The sequence below is a fragment of the Somniosus microcephalus genome, chromosome 12 (genome assembly GCF_052327205.1).
Source record: "Somniosus microcephalus isolate GS21.2 chromosome 12, FLI_Smic_1.0, whole genome shotgun sequence".
Lineage (NCBI taxonomy): Eukaryota > Metazoa > Chordata > Chondrichthyes > Squaliformes > Somniosidae > Somniosus > Somniosus microcephalus.
Window position 1 is genome coordinate 764,121 of NC_140998.1, and position 16,621 is coordinate 780,741.

At 46.1% G+C, this 16,621-nt stretch overlaps 1 protein-coding gene across 4 annotated transcripts in view; it reads right to left on the bottom strand.

Annotated features, from left to right (window-relative positions):
* The window catches only part of syne3 (spectrin repeat containing, nuclear envelope family member 3), a 156,751-nt gene that overhangs the window by 118,169 nt on the left and 21,961 nt on the right, over positions 1–16,621 (bottom strand). For 3 of the 4 annotated variants that reach the window (XM_086002505.1, XM_086002506.1, XM_086002504.1), the window contains exon 5: positions 10,065–10,229. The exons of the other annotated variant lie outside the window; for it this stretch is intronic. In XM_086002505.1, the coding sequence (XP_085858631.1) occupies positions 10,065–10,229 (165 nt within the window). The remainder of the gene's footprint in view (positions 1–10,064; positions 10,230–16,621) is intronic. 4 annotated transcript variants of the gene reach the window in all.

Consider the following 16,621-nt stretch of genomic DNA (forward strand, 5'->3'; position numbering starts at 1 on the left):
GAAATGGCAGAGAAATTAAACAAATACTTTGTATCTGTCTTCATGGAAGAAGACACAAAAAATATTCCAGTAATAGTGGGGAACCAAGAGTCCAGTGAGAATGAGGAAAGAAACTAATTTTAGTAAAGAAATAGTACTGGAGAAACTAATGGGACTAAAAGCCAACAAATCCCCTGGACCTAATGGCCTACATCCTAGGGTTCTAAAAGAGGTGGCTACAGAGATAAGAACATAAGGCGCAGGAGCGGGAATAGGTCAATTTGGCCCCTCGAGCCTGCTCCGCCATTCAATAAGATCATGGCTGATCTGATTTTGGCCTCAACTCCACTTCCCTGCCCGCTCCCCATAGCCCTTGACTCACTTACCATTCAAAAATCTCCACCTTAAATATTATTTAATGACCCAGCCTCCACAGCTCTCTGGGGAAGAGAATTCCAAAGATTCACGACCCTCAGAGAAGAAATTCCTCCTCATTTCCGTTTTAAAAGGGTGCTCCCTTATTCTGAAATTATGCCCCCTAGTTCTAGATTCCTCCACGAGGGGAAACATCTTCTCTGCATCTACCCTGTCAAGCCCCTTCAGAATCTTATATGTTTCAATAAGATCCCCTCTCATTCTTCTAAACTCCAATGAGTATAGGCCCAACCTGCTCAACCTTTCTTCATAAGACAACCCCTTCATCTCCGGAATCAACCTCAAGAACCTTCTCTGAACTGCCTCCAATGCAACTATATCCTTCGTTAAATAAGGAAACCAAAACTGTACGCAATACTCCAGGTGTGGTCTCACCAGCGCCCTGTACAGTTGTAGCAGGACTTCCCTACTTTTATACTCCATTCCCTTTGCAATAAAGGCCAACATTCCATTTGTCTTCCTAATTACTAGCTGTACCTGCATGCTAACATTGTGATTCATGTACAAGGACCCTGAAATAAAGAATAGATTTGCCTTTCTAATCTAGGCTTTATTAACTTAAAAATCCTGTAGCACATCTTCAACACCCAGTCCCAACTAAAGGCTGGAAAGAACTGAATTTAAGATGGCCACCACAAATCACATGACATCAACTACCAATGAGATTACAACATATATCCCAAGGCAGGAAACAAACAACCAATCACAATATTTCTTACGAAACATAAAGAATAATCACCACATTCACCCCTCCTTTTAAAATATACTCCAACCTAAATAACCATTCCAATTTATAATTAATTATTTACAACTAAAACTATGCACAGACAAAATAAAACTATTCAACATGACACAATACTAAGTGAGCAACAACAAATAGTAACCTTGCACATAAGTATTAAATATCTCTCAACTAAAACAATATAATATATTTCAACAATTTTAAAACATTACTATCAATTTAAAAGTCCATTTTCAATCGGTCGACCGGATATCTTGTTCGTGTCGACCTTCTTAACCTTGGTGAAATTCCTTGCCCTCCCACACCAGGAGACACAGAAGTATCTTCTGCAGGAAGGCTATCCATATCCCGATCTTCAACGGTTTCCGGATTAGAAATCCCATCAGAAGGTAAACTGGGACGGTCATGAACATCCATCGAGGGCTGACTAATAGAAGTATAATTATCTGCAGTCGGATTGGAAATATTCGTAGTATCTGTAACAGCATCCACGTTATCTGAATCATGACTATTGTTAATATCCTCAGAAGAGGGCTGGCCACCACAAGGAGCCAAGTCTTTAATTGAAACGGTACTTTCTTTCCCATCTTGGAATCGAATATGAGCATATTGGGAATTTGCCTCCAACAGCTCCACCTCCTCCACTAAAGGATCATATTTTGACAATCTAACATGGCGTCGAAGCAGCACAGGTCCCTGCATAGTAAGCCATGAAGGTACCGAATATCCCGTAGTAGATCTCCGCGGATAGTTAAAGAGCCTTTCATGGGGGGTCACATTAGCAGCCATTGAAAGCAATGATCTAATGGAATGCAGGGCATCAGGCAGTACCATTTCCCACTGTGTATTCTTAAGGTTCCGGGATGTCAAAGCCAACATAACTGCCTTCCAGATCACCCCATTGTATCGTTCGCACTGTCCATTATCCTGGGGATTATATGGGGTAGTTCTGCTAGTAGAAATTCCCCGACTCTGAAGGTATTCCTTCAACTGGGAAGACATAAAAGAACTTCCCTGATCCGAATGGATGTACGCAGGCATCTCAAAGATGACAAAAAGTTGAGTCAGACATTTGATAACTGTAGCAGCTGATACATCTGCGCAAGGAAAAGCAAAAGGGAACCTTGAAAACTCATCCACAACAGTAAATATATATCGGTTTTGAGTAGTTGAAGGAAGAGGCCCCTTAAAATCGACGCTCAAACGTTCAAAAGGAGAAGTAGCCTTAATAAGATGAGCTCGTTGAGGCTTAAAGAAATTCGGTTTACACCGAGCACAGATAGAACATGATGAAGTCATCCGCTTGACGTCTTCAACTGAAAAGGGCAAATTCTTACTGCGTACGAAGTGTATCATCCTCGTAACCCCAGGATGGCATAAGGCATTGTGAAGATTAATAAGCGTATCTCCGTGAATCACAGAACAATAAGCCCTCAACAGCGCATCAGCAGCAACATTATCCTTCCCCGGACGATAAACTATATCAAAATGGTAACATGCCAACTCAATCCTCCACCTCATTATTTTATCATTCTTAATCTTTCCAAAATGTCTGACATCAAACATAAAGGACACAGACTTTTGATCAGTTACCAACGTAAAATGTCGCCCCGATAAATAATGTCTCCATTTACGCAGTGTTCTACTATTGCATACGCCTCTTTCTCTATTGAAGAATGCCTTTTTTCACTATTGTTCAAGGTACGTGAGAAAAAGGCCACAGGTCTTCCATTTTGGTTCAGAGTAGCCCCAATTGTAAAATCAGAAGCGTCCGTCTCAATCACAAAAGGAACCTGCTCATCAATAGAATGCACAACTGCTCCAAGGATATCCTTTTTAAAATTATCAAAACACGTCCTGGCCTCCCATGATAGAGGATATGTCGTAACCCGAATAAGAGGCCGGATCTTGTGTGAAAAATTTGCAATCCAATTAGAATAGTAAGAAAACAGTCCAACAACTCGTTGCAAAGCCTTAGAATTAGTAGGACAGGGTAAATCAATCAATGGTCGCAGACGTTCTGGGTCTGGTTTAATCTTGTTTCCCGAGATAATATACCCCAGTAGATTTACCTCAGTGGTCGAAAAGGTACACTTCTCTTTATTGAAAGTTAAACTAACTTTTTCCGCAGCTTGAAGGAATCTTTCTAAATTAGAATCATGCTCCACCCTTGATTTGCCGCACACCGTGATGTCATCTAAATATGAAAAGGTGTCAGAGAGAGAGTTATCACTTATAAAAGCATCCATTGCCCGTTGAAAACAAGCAACACCATTAGTAACACCAAATGGTATTCGGCAAAACTGATACAGCTTTCCACCAGCCTCAAAGGCCGTATATGGTTGATCCTTCTTAACAATAGGAATGTGATGATAAGCACTCTTTAAATCAATAGTGCTAAAAACCTTATACTGAGATACTTTATTGATAAGCTCATCAATCTTAGGCAAAGGGTACGCATCTAACTGAGTATACCTATTAATAGTTTGGGAATAGTCTATCACCATTCGTTTCTTATGTCTCTCGTTAGTCGTGACAACTACCTGTGCCCGCCAAGGCGAACAACTAGGTTCAATGATTCCTTCCAATAAGAGACGTTGAACTTCAGAATTAATAAATTCTCTATCCTGACTGCTATACCTTCTTGACTTGGTAGCAATTGGCTTACAATCCGGCATCAAATTGGAAAAAAGTGATAATGGAGAAATGGATGAAGAGGTTAATCCACAAATAGATAAAGGTGGCTTAGTCCCTCCAAATGAAAGATTGAGAGACTCGTGTAACTGAAGCACATCATGACCAATCAAAATATCCGCACAGAGATTAGGCAAAACAGATAGGCGTATATCAGTATACGTATTACCTAGAAGAATCAATTTCACAAGGCAACAACCAGCTACTTGTGAAGTGAGAGTCGTCTGAGCCATACACACCTGATAGGAAACAGGCGAAATTTTCAAATGCTTCTCCTTTGCAAACTGAAGACTTATAAAACTCTCGGTACTGCCCGTATCTATAAGGGCCTTCACTTCCAACCCATTAACTTGGGCCGTAACTATAGCTTTGTTTAGGCCATGAGCAAATGCAGCAGAAATTGATGCAATAAACGCCCTATCTAAAGGCTGAATAGTCACAGAGGAGGTAATTGAACCTGATGATTTACACACACGTGCGTAATGACCTCTCTTGCCGCATTTACTACACACAGCCTCCCAAGCAGGACACTTCAGACGAGGGTGCCGGACGTTCCCACAAAAATAACACTTCTGAATCCTAGAGGCAACAGCCGCTGAAGTAGAAACTGTTTCAGAATCTAGTAAACCACTCCTATTAAGTCCACATAATTCCTTTTCATCCGGAACTGCCGAAACCACAGTCACAGGCCGATTAAAAAGAGCATAAGAATCCGAACTTCTCTGAGCCACATCCAATGTAGAAGCTTGCTCAAAAGCACTCTTAAGATCCAAAGTCTTATTTTCTAACAACCGCTGACGAATTGATCTAGACAGTAATCCATTAATAAAAGCATCCCGTACCGATTCTTCCTTATATTCTTCAGCCGTCACGGCCTTATAATTACAGTTAACACTAAGGCACCGAAGTGCTTGTAAATAAGTATCCAAAGATTCTCCCACCTGCTGCCTACGGGCAGATAGAAGGTGACGTGCAAATACCTCATTCTTTGGTTTAACAAAAATCTTTTCCAATGTATAAATAGCCACTTCATAAGTTTTACAGTCCAAAATATACTTATACACATCCGGAGCAATGTAGTTGATCAGCATATTCAGCTTATTTAGAGACTCTTGATCCAACACGTCCAAAAAGTTTTAAAATGTACAATACCAGTGTTTCCATTTATCATCCACTCCTGCAGAATTAGGGTCAGCATTGAATCGTTCTGGTTGAAGATATCGCTCCATTCTGACATAAAGTTAATAAATTGAAATAAAGAATAGATTTGCCTTTCTAATCTAGGCTTTATTAACTTAAAAATCCTGCAGCACATCTTCAACACCCAGTCCCAACTAAAGGCTGGAAAGAACTGAATTTAAGATGGCCACCACAAATCACATGACATCAACTACCAATGAGATTACAACATATATCCCAAGGCAGGAAACAAACAACCAATCACAATACTTCTTACTAAACATAAAGAATAATCACCACAGACCCCCAGATCCCGCTGTACCTCAGCATTTTGTAATTTCTCCCACTTAAATAATAATTTGCTTTTTTATTTTTCCTACCAAAGTGGATAACCTCGCATTTTCCCACATTATACTCCATCTGCCAGATTTTTGCCCACTCACTTAGCCTGTCTATATCCCTTTGGAGATTCTTTGCATCCTCCACACAATTTGCTTTCCTATCTATCTTTGTATCATCAGAAAATTTGGCTACATAACACTCGGTCCCTTCATCCAAGTCATTAATATAGATTGTAAATAGTTGAGGCCCCAGCACTGATCCCTGCGGCACCCCACTAGTTACAGTTTGCCAACCTGAAAATTACCCATTTATCCCGACTCTGTTTTCTGTTAGTTAGCCAATCCTCTATCCATGCTAATACATTACCCCCAACCCCGTGAGCTCTTATCTTGTGCAGTAACCTTTTATGTGGCACCTTATTGAATGCCTTCTGGAAATCCAAATACATGACATCTACTGGCTCACCTTTATCCACCCTGCTCGTTACATCCTCAAAGAATTCCAGCAAATTTGTCAAACATGATTTCCCTTTCATAAAACCATGCTGACTCTGCTTGACTATATTGTGAGTTGTTAAATATCCTGCTACCACTTCCTTAATGATGGACTCCAGCATTTTCCCAATGACAGATGTTAGGCTAACTGGTCGACAGTTGCCTGCTTTCTGTCTCCCTCCTTTATAAAATAGGGGCGTTACATTTGCAGTTTTCCAGTCTGCTGGGACCTCTCCAGAATGCAGGGAATTTTGGTAGATTATAACCAATGCATCCACTATCTCTGCAGCCACCTCTTTTAAGACCCTAGGATGCAGGCCATCGGGTCCAGGGGACTTGTCCACCTTTAGTCCCGTTAGTTTGCCTAGTACTTTCTCTCTAGTGATAGTGATTGTTTTAAGTTCCCACCCCCCCCCACCCCAATAGCCCTTGATTATCCATTATTGGGATGTTTTTAGTGTCTTCTACTGTGAAGACTGATATAAAATATTTGTTCAAAGTCTCTGCCATTTCCGTTTCCCATTATTGGGCCAGTAATTCCTGTCCCAACGCGAGTACGGACGGGGTACTCACGCGTGGGCCCGGAGGAATTGCCGGTTTTCAGCATGCACAGTGCATGTGGGGAAAACTGGCATTTCCTCTCCTCTGACCCAAGGGGTTAAGAGGCGGAACGCGTACGACGTATCAGGCAGCGCGTGCGCGCTGAACTTCCCTTTTTTTATTAGAGTTGCCCGTGGGGAAAAGACTCCGGTTTTTACGCGTGGAAAAATCAGCCGTAAGTACTTACTTTTAACAGGTAAGTGGTCTATTAAGTAAAATTAGAAATTTTTTCCACAGGTTCATTTTTTTTGAAGACTTTACAGTAAGGTAAGTGTATTTTTAGCCCCGATTTTTTACATAATAATTTATTTCAAAATTTAAAATTATTGTTTAAAATAGTTTTTTACAGTTATTTATAGTTTATTTAAGTAGTGCGATGTTTTTTTAAATTTTCTTTCAAGTTTAAGTAGTGTTTTGGGGCCAGGAGTTTTCATGAGTTTGACAGTTCTTCCTATCAAACTCATGAATGAACTTTTGCAACCTCCCATTGGTTGCCCAGTGCTCACGTGATCCCAGCCGGCTCATTGCACTAAGTACGCCGCTGGGTCACGCACGCACAGCGCGGCAGGACCTGAAGCGGGCCAGTGACAGGAAATGCAATGCGGGCCAGGATTGAAATGTCAGCGCGCCGGGTAAGTGCACATCGGGGGCTTGCACGCGCGGCAAGCCCCCGAACCTAATTTCTGGCCCATTCATTCCCCAGACGCATCTGCTAGCCATACTCTTCCTTTTTATATACCTGTAGAAGCTCTTACTGTCTGTTTTTATACTTCTTGCTAGCTTACTCTCATAAGCTATCTTCTCTCTCTTTATCATTTTTTTAGTCATCCTTCGCTGGTTTTTAAAAATTTTCCAATCCTCTGGCCTTCCACTATTCTTTGCAACATTGTATGCCTTTGTTTTCAATTTGATAACATCCCTTACTTCCTTAGTTAGCCACGGATGGTTCATCCTTCTTTGAGAGTTTCTCTTTCTCACTGGTGGATAGTGGATGCATTGGTTTTGATCTTCCAAAATTCCCTAGATTCTGGAATGGTCCCCGCGGCTTGGAAGGTAGCACATGTAACCCCGCTATTCAAGAAAGGAGGGAGAGAGAAACAGGGAACTACAGGCCAGGTCGTCATTAGGAAAATGCTGGAATCCATTATTAAGGAAGTGTTAACAGGGCACTTAGAAAATCATAATATGATTAGGCAGAGTCAACATGGTTTTCTGAAAGGGAAATCGTGTTTGACAAATCTGTTAAGAGGTTTTTGAGGCTGTAACTAGCAGAGTAGGTAAGGGGGAACCCAGTGGATGTAATGCATTTGGATATTCAAGAAGTATTCAATAAGGCGACGCACAAGAGGGTATTACACAAGATTAAGGCTCAAGGTATTAGGGGTAATATAGTAGCATGGATTGATTATTGGTTAACAGACAGAAAACAGAGTGTAGAAATAAATGGGTCATTTTCAGGTTGGCAGGCTGTAACTAGTGGGGTGCTGCAAGGATCACTGTTGGGGCCTCAGCTATTTACAATCTATATCAATGACTGAGGTGAGGGGATCGAGTGTCATGTATCCAATTTTGCTGACGATACAAAGCTAGGTGGGAAAGTAAGTTGTGAGGAGAACGCAAAGAGGCTGCAAAGGGATATAGAGAAGTTAAGTGAGTGGGCAAGAACATGGCAGATGGTAGAGAATTTCAAAGATTCACAACCCTTTGCGTGAAGAAAGTTCTTCTCATCTCAGTCCTAAATGGCCGACCCTTTATTCTAAGACGTGACCCCAAATCCTCGACTCTCCAGCCAGGGGAAACAGCCTCTCAGCATCTACCCTGTCAAGCCCCTTCGAATTTTATATGTTTCAAGAGATCGCCTCTCATTCTTCTAAACTCTAGGGAATATAGGCCTAGTCTACTCAATCTTTCCTCATAGGACAATGCCCCCATCCCAGGAATCAGTCTGGTGAACCTTCATGCATGTTCTTCCTTAGGTAAGGAGACCAAATCTGTGCACAATACTCACGGTGTGGTCTCTACCCCAGAGAGCTGTGGAGGCTCAGTCGTTGAGTATATTCAAGACAGAGAGCGATAGATTTTGGGACTCTAGGAGAACCAAGGGATATGGGGAGAGGGCAGGAAAGTAGAGTTGGGTTGAAGATCAGTCACGATCTCATTGAATGGCGGAGCAGTCTCAAAGGGCCAAATGGCCCAAATCCTGTTCCTTATGTTCTTATCTTATGTCCTCCGCAAACCGCCCCCTCCCCACACACTGCCCCTCCCTCCTCACAAATCGTGCCCACTGTCAATAGTCAAAAGAACAGGCGACCAGGTGGCTTGTCATGGGCATGGTCACAAGTCAGCACAAGTGGGCCTTGGAAGTCACTTGAGCCATCATTGACCTCTGCATCCACTACACTGTCCCAGTAAACACTCCCAGGGGCAGGTGCAGCACGGGTTAGATGGAGAGTAAAGCTCCCTCTACACTGTCCCATCAAACACTCCCAGGGCAGGTACAGCACGGGTTAGATACAGAGTAAAGCTCCCTCTACACTGTCCCATCAAACACTCCCAGGGCGGGTACAGCACGGGTTAGATACAGAGTAAAGCTCCCTCTACACTGTCCCATCAAACACTCCCAGGGCGGGTACAGCACGGGTTAGATACAGAGTAAAGCTCCCTCTACACTGTCCCATCAAACACTCCCAGGGCAGGTACAGCACAGGGTTAGATACAGAGTAAAGCTCCCTCTACACTGTCCCAGCAAACACACCCAGGGCAGGTACAGCACGGGTTAGATACAGAGTAAAGCTCCCTCTACACTGTCCCATCAAACACTCCCAGGGCAGGTACAGCACGGGTTAGATACAGAGTAAAGCTCCCTCTACACTGTCCCATCAAACACTCCCAGGGCAGGTACAGCACGGGTTAGATACAGAATAAAGCTCCCTCCACACTGCCCCATCAAACTTTAGGCTCAAAGGGCTGAACAGCCTCCTCCTGTTCCTCTGTAACAGATTTGAGGGGCTGAATAGCCTCTTCCTTTTCCTTTTTCCCTCAGGGCAACCAGAGATGGGCAGTAAATGCTGTCTTGCCAATGTCATACACATCCTAAGGGAAGTTAAAGAATTCTCAATTCAGTGGCGGTCCTCTACTGCACCACTTCATTTTCCTTGAGGTTTTTTCTTAAAAAAGACCCAGATTTCCTGTTGTTGAGCCGTGAAGGGCCGACTGTCGACAGCAACAGTTCTAGAGGCAGAGGGTGCCTGCGGTACCTCACCCAAGTGCTCATTCCTCGTGTGTGCCCAGGCAAGGAGTGTCAGCAGCATTTACAGTCACAGGGCCTGATCCTGTCCGTACCCTGTTCATCTCCGAGAACAATTGCCAATATGTATTGTTGGGCTGCACGGAGGGTCTTTGTACTGTTGACCTCACCCATTTTGTACTGGATTGACATCTTGCAGTTAAAAAACTCTACTCGGGCTAGAGTTCAATCCAGGGTCTGGGGAGAAAGGTCAAATTCTGATGCACTGCAGAGAATCTCGAGTATTTATCCTTGTTTGATGGTAATCTGTTTAAAAGATACAAATGATTACGGATTTGAAAGCATCATTTACCCTCAGCTCTCTGAGCGTCCCCTTCACGTGATCCTCACTGTCCTTGCGTGTGTGGCAAATGTTATATTTTTCCTTCATGGAGTGCAGCCAGTTTTGGAATTTCTCCCGATTGTCTGTGTATTGCTGATGCTCTTGTACAATTGCTTCCAAAACAGTCACCTTTTCCTGAAACAGGAAATCCAGATCTGAAATCTCAGAAATCGAGCAGGATTTGATTCTTTGTCACTTTATTCCTTTTCCTGCTACCCTGCTCTCACGGGACCCGGGCGCCGACCCCCCTCTCGCGGGACCCAGGCGCCGACCCCCCCTCTCGCGGGACCCGGGCGCCTACCCCTCTCCCGCGGGACCCGGGCGCCGACCCCTCTCCCGCGGGACCCGGGCGCCGACCCCTCTCCCGCGGGACCCGGGCGCCGACCCCCCTCCCGCGGGACCCGGGCGCCGACCCCCCTCCCGCGGGACCCGGGCGCCTACCCCCCTCCCGAGGGACCCGGGCGCCGACCCCTCTCCCGCGGGACCCGGGCGCCGACCCCTCTCCCGCGGGACCCGGGCGCCGACCCCCCTCTCGCGGGACCCGGGCGCCGACCCCCCTCCCGCGGGACCCGGGCGCCTACCCCACTCCCGCGGGACCCGGGCGCCGACCCCCCTCTCGCGGGACCCGGGCGCCGACCCCCCTCCCGCGGGACCCGGGCGCCTACCCCCCTCCCGCGGGACCCGGGCGCCGACCCCTCTCCCGCGGGACCCGGGCGCCGACCCCTCTCCCGCGGGACCCGGGCGCCGACCCCTCTCCCGCGGGACCCGGGCGCCTACCCCCCTCTCGCGGGACCCGGGCGCCTACCCCCCTCCCGCGGGACCCGGGTGCCGACCCCACTCCCGAGGGACCCGGGCGCCTACCCCCTCCCGCGTGACCCGGGCGCCGACCCCTCTCCCGCGGGACCCGGGCGCCTACCCCACTCCCGCGGGACCCGGGCGCCTACCCCACTCCCGCGGGACCCGGGCGCCTACCCCCTCCCGCGGGACCCGGGCGCCTACCCCACTCCCGCGGGACCCGGGCGCCTACCCCCCTCCTGCGGGACCCGGGCGCCTACCCCACTCCCGCGGGACCCGGGCGCCTACCCCCTCCCGCGGGACCCGGGCGCCTACCCCCTCCCGCGGGACCCGGGCGCCTACCCCACTCCCGCGGGACCCGGGCGCCTACCCCCCTCCTGCGGGACCCGGGCGCCTACCCCCTCCCGAGGGACCCGGGCGCCTACCCCCTCCCGCGGGACGCGGGCGCCTACCCCCTCCCGAGGGACGTGGGCGCCTACCCCCCTCTCGCGGGACCCGGGCGCCGACCCCTCTCCTGCGGGACCCAGGCGCCTACCCCCCTCCCACGGGACCCGGGCGCCTACCCCCCTCCCGCGGGACTCGGGCGCCTACCCCCCTCCCACGGGACCCGGGCGCCTACCCCCCTCCCGCGGGACTCGGGTGCCTACCACCTTTCGCGGGACCCAGGGTTTAGCATAACTTCCTAAAGTGATTGGCGTATAAAATTATGAGGGGCCTAGATAGAGTGGATAGGAAGGACCTATTTCCTCTAGCAGAGAGATCAATAACCAGGGGCCATAGATTTGAAGTAATTGGTAGAAGGTTTAGAGGGGAGTGGAGGAGAATTTTTTTCACCCAGAGGGTGGTGGGGGTCTGGAACTCACTGCCTGAAAGGGTGGTAGAGGCAGGAGCCCTCATCAAGTGCATATCCAAGTACTTTTTAAATGTGAAGTGCCGTAATCTACAAGGCTACGGACCAAGAGCTGGAAAGTGGGATTAGGCTGGATAGCTCTTTATCGGCAGGCGCGGTCATGATGGGCTGAACGGCCTCCTTTAGTACCGTAAATTACTATTCTATAATTCTTGGCATGCAGCTGCACATAGAAATTTACAGCACAGAAACAGGCCATTTGGCCAGAGCAAGGGAGCGGGGGGGGGGGGGGAGGCAGAGCGAGAGAGAGGCGGAAGAGGGGGCAGAGGCGGAAGAGGGGCCAGAGGGACAGCCAGGCAACTAAACATACAAGGGTATTTGACAATTAGGAAGGACAGACAGGAAGGAAAGGGAGGTGGGGTGGCTATGTTAATCAAGGATGGAATCACTGCAATAGTCAGAAATGATATTGAGTCAAAGGATCAGGATAGTGAAACGGTTTGGGTGGAGATAAGGAATAATAAGGGGAAAAAGTCACTAGTGGGCATACTCTATAGGCCTCCTAACAGTTGCAACTCTGTTGGTCGGAGTATAAATCAGGAAATAGTTGGGGCTTGTAATAAGGGAACAGCTATAATCATGGGGGATTTTAACTTTCATATTGACTGGACTAATCAAATTGGGCATGGCAGCCTTGAGGAAGAGTTCCTTGAGCAGTATGTAACTGAACCAACCAGGGGGCAGGCAATCTTAGATCTGGTCCTGTGTAATGAGACAGGATTAATAAAAAATGTCCTAGTAAAGGATCCCCTTGGAATGAGTGACCATAATATGGTTGAATTCCAAATTCAGTTTGAGGGTGAGAGAGTTGGATCTCAAACCAGCGTACTAAGCTTAAATAAAGGAGACTATGAAGGTATGAGAGTAGAATTGACTAAAGTGGACTGGGAAAACAGATTAAAGTGTAAGACGGTACAAGAGCAGTGGTCTAAATTCAAGGAGATATTTCACATCTTTCAAGATAAATATATTCCACTGAGGAAAAAGGGGAGTAAAAGAAAAGACAGCCATCCGTGGCTTAGTAAAGTAATAAAGGATAGTATTCGACTGAAAACAAGGGCATATAAATTAGCCAAATCTAGTGGGAGGATAGAAGATTGGGAAGCATTTAAAAGCCAGCAAACAATAACTAAAAGATTAATTAAGAAAGGGAAGATAGATTATGAAAGTAAACTAGCAAAAAATATAAAAACAGATAGCAAGAGTTTCTACAGCTATATAAAAAGAAAAAGGGTGGCTAAAGTGAACATTGGTCCCTTAGAGGATGGGACCGGGAAACGAGTGGTGGGGAACATGGAGATGGCAAAGACGCTAAACAAATATTTTGTATCAGTCTTTACAGTAGAGGACACTAAAAATATCCCAACACTGGACAAACAGGGGGCAATGGGGGGGGGGGGGGGCTGGGGAGGAGCTAAACACGATTGAAATCACTATGGAGATGGTACTCAGTAAAATAATGGGACTTAAGGCGGATAAATCCCCCGGACCTGATGGCCTACATCCTAGGGTCTTGAGAGAAGTGGCGGTAGGGATTGTGGATGCATTGGTGATCATTTTCCAGAACTCCCTGAACTCAGGAAAGGTCCCGGCAGATTGGAAAACTGCTAATGTAACACCCTTATTTAAGAAGGGAAGTAGACAAAAAGCTGGAAACTATAGACCAGTTAGCCTAACATCTGTGGTTGGCAAAATGTTGGAGTCCATTATTAAGGAAACAGGAACAGAGCATTTGGATAAACATAATTTAATAGGACAGAGTCAGCGTGGTTTTACGAAGGGGAAGTCATGTTTGACAAATTTGCTCGAATTCTTTGAGGATGTAACATACAGGGTGGATAAAGGGGAACCAGTGGATGTAGTGTATTTGGACTTCCAAAAGGCATTTGACAAGGTTCCACACAAAAGATTACCGATCAAGATAAAAAATCACGGGATTGGGGGTAATATACTGGCATGGGTGGAAGATTGGCTATCTAACAGAAAACAAACAGTTGGGATAAATAGTTCGTTCTCGGGCTGGAAATCAGTAACTAGTGGTGTTCCGCAGGGGTCAGTGCTGGGACCCCAACTCTTTACAATCTATATTAACGATTTGGAGGAAGGGACTGAGTGCAATGTATCCAAGTTTGCCGACGATATAAAGATGGGAGGGAAAGCAGTGAGTGAGGAGGACATAAAAAACCTGCAAAAGGACATAGACAGGCTAAGTGAGTGGGCAGAGATTTGGCAGATGCAATATAATGTTGGAAAGTGTGAGGTTATGCACTTTGGCAGAAAAAATCAAAGAGCAAATTATTATCTAAATGGAGAGAAACTGCAAAGTGCTACAGTACAAAGGGATCTGGGGGTCCTGGTGCATGAAACACAAAAAGTTAGTATGCAGGTGCAGCAGGTGATCAGGAAGGCCAATGGAGTCTTGGCTTTTATTGCAAGGGGGATGGAGTATAAAAACAGGGAAGTCTTGCTGCAGTTATACAGGGTATTGGTGAGGCCACACCTGGAATACTGCATGCAGTTTTGGTTTCCATATTTAAAAAAAGATATACTTGCTCTCGAGGCGGTTCAGAGAAGGTTCACTCGGTTGATTCCAGAGATGAGGGGGTTGATGTATGAGGAAAGGTTGAGTAGGTTGGGACTCTACTCATTGGAGTTCAGAAGAATGAGAGGCGATCTTATCGAAACATATAAGATTGTGAGGGGGATTGATCGGGTGTATGCGGTGAGGATGTTTCCACTGATGGGTGAGACTAGAACTAGGGGGCATAATCTTAGAATAAGGGGCTGCCCTTTCAAAACTGAGATGAGGAGAAACTTCTTCACTCAGAGGGTAGTAAATCTATGGAATTTGCTACCCCAGAGAGCTGTGGAAGCTGCAACATTAAATAAATTTAAAATGGAGATAGACATTTTCCTAGCAGATAAGGGAATTAGGGGTTACAGGGAGAGGAACATAAGAACATAAGAAATAGGAGCAGGAGTAGGCCAATCGGCCCCTCGAGCCTGCTCCGCCATTCAATAAGATCATGGCTGATCTGATCCTAACCGCCAATCTACTATCACAGAACCATCTCCTGAATCTAACAGAATTAGACACACGAAATAGGAGCAGGATCAGGCTACACGGCCCCTGGGCCTGCTCCGCTACCCACAGGGCCATGTCCGATCCGAACCTAGACTCATGTCCAAATTCCTGCCCGCTCCCCATAACCCTTAATTCCCTTTACTTCTAGGAAACTGTCTATTTCTGTTTTAAATTTATGTAATGATGTAGCTTCTACAGCTTTTTGGGGCAGCATATTCCATGGACCTACCACCCTCTGAGTGAAGTAGTTCCTCCTCATCTCAGTTTTGAAAGAGCAGCCCCTTATTCTAAGACTATGCCTTATGTTCTTATGCCCCCTAGTTCTAGTTTCACCCATCATCGGGAACATCCTCCCCGCATCCACCCGATCCGACCCCTTCACAATCTTATATGTTTCAATAAGATCGCCTCTCATTCTTCTGAACTCCAATGAGTAGAGTCCCAATCTACTCAACCTCTCCTCATACGTCCATCCCCTCATCCCCGGGATTAACCGAGTGAACCTTCTTTGTACTGACTCGAGAGCAAGTATGTCTTTTCTTAAGTATGGACACCAAAACTGTATGCAGTATTCCAGGTGCGGTCTCACCAATACCTTGTACAACTGAAGCAATACCTCCCTATTTTTATATTCTATCCCCCTAGCAATGAAAGCCAACATTCCATTGGCCTTCTTAATCACTTGCTGCACCTGCATACTAACCTTTTGAGTTTCGTGCACCAGGACCCCCAGATCCCTTTGTACTTCAGTACTTTCCAGTTTCTTGCCATTAAGATAATAACTTGCTCTACGATTTTTCCTGCCAAAGTGCATAACCTCACACTTTCCAGTATTGTATTCCATCTGCCAAATCTCTGCCCACTTACTTTGCCTATCTATGTCCCCTTGCAGGTTTTTTATGTCCTCCTCACTCACTACTTTCCCTCCCATCTTAGTATCATCTGCAAACTTTGATATGTTACACTCGGTCCCCTCCTCCAAATCGTTAATATAGATTGTAAAGAGTTGGGGACCCAGCGCTGACCCCTGTGGAACACCACTGGTTACTGATTGCCAGTCTGAGAATGAACCATTTATCCCAACTCTCTGCTTTCTGTTAGAGAGCCAATCCTCTATCCATGCCAGAATATTACCCCCAATCCCGTGATTTTTTTTATCTCAAGCAATAATCTTTTGTGTGGCACCTTGTCAAATGCCTTTTGGAAGTCTAAATACACTACGTCCACTGGTTCCCCTTTATCCACCCTGTATGTTACTTCCTCAAAGAACTCCAGCAAATTTGTCAAACATGACTTCCCCTTCATAAAACCATGCTGACTTTGTCCTATTAAATTATGATTATCCAAATGTCCTGTTACTGTCTCCTTAAAAATGAACTCCAACATTTTACCTACCACAGATGTTAGGCTAACCGGTCTATAGTTTCCAGCCTTCTGTCTACTGCCCTTTTTAAATAAGGGTGTTACATTAGCAGTTTTCCAGTCTGCCAGGACCTTTGCTGAGTCCAGGGAGTTTTGGAAAATTATTACCAATGCATCCACAATCCCTACCGCCACTTCCCTCAAGACCCTAGGATGTTAGCCATCAGGTCCAGGTGATTTATCCGCCTTGAGTCCCATTATTTTACCGAGTACCACTTCCTTAGTGATTTTGATCGTGTTTAGCTCCTCCCCCCCCATAGCCCCCTGTTTATCCAGTGTTGGGATATTCTTAGTGTCTTCTACTGTAAAGAGTGA